The sequence below is a fragment of the Aegilops tauschii genome, chromosome 1 (assembly GCF_002575655.3).
Source record: "Aegilops tauschii subsp. strangulata cultivar AL8/78 chromosome 1, Aet v6.0, whole genome shotgun sequence".
Lineage (NCBI taxonomy): Eukaryota > Viridiplantae > Streptophyta > Magnoliopsida > Poales > Poaceae > Aegilops > Aegilops tauschii.
Genome location: NC_053035.3, coordinates 266926 through 269902, shown reverse-complemented (window position 1 = coordinate 269902; position 2977 = coordinate 266926). Strand labels below are relative to the sequence as shown.

The 2977-nt window shown below is 43.6% G+C and overlaps 1 protein-coding gene across 1 annotated transcript; it reads left to right on the top strand.

Annotated features, from left to right (window-relative positions):
* The first annotated feature begins 447 nt into the window (after positions 1-447).
* LOC109734586 (protein FAR1-RELATED SEQUENCE 5-like) lies at positions 448-2700 on the top strand. The gene is made up of 2 exons (XM_020293794.4): positions 448-2049; positions 2680-2700. Exons 1-2 carry the CDS (start codon positions 448-450, stop codon positions 2698-2700), a joined length of 1623 nt encoding a protein of 540 aa, XP_020149383.3.
* Positions 2701-2977: the final 277 nt, after the last annotated feature.

Below are 2977 nucleotides of genomic sequence, written 5' to 3'. Positions count from 1 at the left end.
GTGTCGGTGGCGACGGCGGCGGCGGTATAGGAGAAAGCCCCCCACTGATCCCATCGCTTCCGGACTTGCATCTTAAGGTATGAATCGCCTGAATCTCAACTTACTTTGATTCGTAGCCTTCACTTCCTACTTAGATTTGTTTAGTCATCATCGATTTAGGTTTCCCTAGTGCATGCAATTCAATTTAGCAGTACTTACATCTCTGATCACGTCTGATTTTTATTAGCCGTCCGATCTTGCGGGGAATTAAACTTGAGTTTATTAGAGTCATCATCCATGCTAGGATAGTACTTGTTGGGCATTGATGATTGGTTTCCCTCACATGTCAAACGAGCAAAGTCTTTTCCATGCACTTGTCTTTGCCTATAAGCTATTTTACACCTGCAACATTGATAAACAGAAAGATGTTGATGATTGGTTTCCCTCACATGTCATATGCAGGAAGACATGGCGTATGCAAGTGATGAGAGTATGTTCGAGTATCTAAATGTTGTCAGCAAGATGTTTGATAGTGAGGCTGAAGGCTATGAATTCTACAACAAATATGCTCTTGAAAAAGGTTTTAGTGTGAGGAGAAGCTACGTTGAGTGGGATGGATCCAACAAATACATAATTTTAAGGAAAATTGTGTGTAGTCGTCAAGGGTTTCGCGAAGAGAAGCACATGAAAAGAAAGATGGAAGATAGAAAGAGGAGGCCACGAAGTTTAACTCGTGTTGGGTGTAATGCTAAATTGGTCATTACGAGACAGGAGGAAACCGGTCGGTGGTTTGTCAAGGATTTCATCGATGAGCACAGCCATCCTCTAGCCCCACGGGATCTTTCTTGTCTGCTGCGTTCGCACAGACGAATTAGCGATGAGCAGAAAGCGGACATTGCGGACATGGAAAAATGTGGGATCCGCAAATACCGTATTATGGATATTTTGTGCTTTCAATACGGTGGATTTGATAAGGTTGGATGCATAAAGAGGGACATTTATAATTTCTGCCATGCTAATAAGCAGGAGACAATCAGTGCCGGTGATGCTAATACGGTGATCATGCACATGATGGCGAGGCGAGAGCGAGATGTGGATTTTTTCTTCAAGTACTTGGTAGACGAGCATGGCCATCTGAAGGGACTGTTCTGGGCTGATAGTCAATCGCGACTTCACTACGAGGCTTTCGGAGACGTCATTGTTTTCGATAGCACATACAGAACCAACAAATACAATCTGCCATTCGTGCCGTTTGTCGGGTTGAATCACCACCGCAGCACTGTTATTTTTGGCTGTGGTATAATTTCTCATGAAACAGGCCAGGCATACGAGTGGATGTTGCGGACCTTTTCTGATTGCATGGCACAGAAGCATCCGATATCTGTGATCACAGATGGGGACCTTGCAATGCAGAGAGCAATCAGGGTGGTCTGGCCAGACTCAAACCATAGACTATGTATATGGCACATTCAGCAGAACATTGTACGCCATCTGCATGATGACGACGTAAAGGAGGAATTCAGATCTTTCATTTATGATACTTCTTTCATTGAAGAGCATGAGATAGAATGGATACACTTCTTACAACGGAATAAAGTAACCAGTGAGGAGTCTTGGCTGCATCAGATGTATCAGATGAGAAAGTTGTGGTGTGCTCCATATCTTGAGGGGCGTTGTTTCCTAGGATTGAGCAGCAATCAGAGGAGTGAGAGCTTGAACTCTGTGCTACATACGCATCTTGAGGGTAAGATGTCGTTGTTTGAAATGCTAGAGCACTATGAGCGTTGCCTTGCGTCGCGACGGATTAACGAAGCTCTCCAAGACGTCGAAGCCTTGCAGTCCGTTCCATTTACAGAGGAAAATGCTTCGCCGCTTGAGAAACACGCCGCAACAGTTTTCACACCTAGTGTCTTTAAGATGGTCTTATGGAGCATAGATGCTGTCAGCAAATGTCAGATCAGAGAGATACTAGATGGATCAGAAGATTCCACTTATGTTGTGTCCAAGCAGGAAAGAATGGATAAAAAGTTTGGAGTGCGCATTGAAGAGCAAGGAGGTCTTTTGCACAGGGTGAGTTGTTCTTGCCGTAAGCTGGAATGCGCAGGCACACCATGTTCCCACATTTTTTACATATTGGGGATTTTAAAACAAACAATTCTGCCCAGTTGTTGCGTTCTCACTAGGTGGACTATGAATGCAAAATGTGCATACGCACCTACCCAAAAAAACCAGATGTATGACTATTCAGTAAGCCTGCAGAGGTATCGCGAGTTGCGGAATTGTAGTCACGCCGCAAGTTTCAAGGCATGCCACTCTGATGAGGACTATCACCGTCTAAAGATGCTTTTGGAAGCACAACATCATGGCAAGCAATCAAGTTTTGAACAAGCTGACAGCAAGGAGTCAACTAATGCTCAGCATAACAGCATTAGGTTTGGCCCGTTGATGCCGCACTCGGAGAAAGTTGATAAGGTTCTGGATCCCGTGCATGTGCCAGGCCGAGGTACACCGAAGAAAAGGCTGCAGGCAAAGACAAAGAAGTCAAGATCACAGAATATGTGTGGCTATTGCAAGAATCCTGGTCACAATCGACGTAAATGCGCTAAATTGCTAGAGGTACGAAATATGTTCATATTTATTTTTTGCATGTGTTTTACTCATAATTGATGTCCATGTGATTTATTCTATTCTTCTGTGTAGGATCTCGAGGCTGAACTGTGATGTCTACATACAGCATGAACCGACGATGAGCCAGAGAAAGTCGTGTGCCATTCAGCTTTGTGTGACGTGGTCTTTACATTCTATTTCATCGTGACAGTAATTTAGTGAAGTGCGCTTGTACTGCCATGTTACTGTATTAGTTCGACATCTTTCGTTTCCATTTTCTGTGTGTATCATTTGATGTCCAACTTTAAGAATGATGATGTATTCCGAACAGGAATAAGGGCTAGCATGGAGCACTTGTTATTGTCGAGTAGAATAATTTTTGTGATGTATT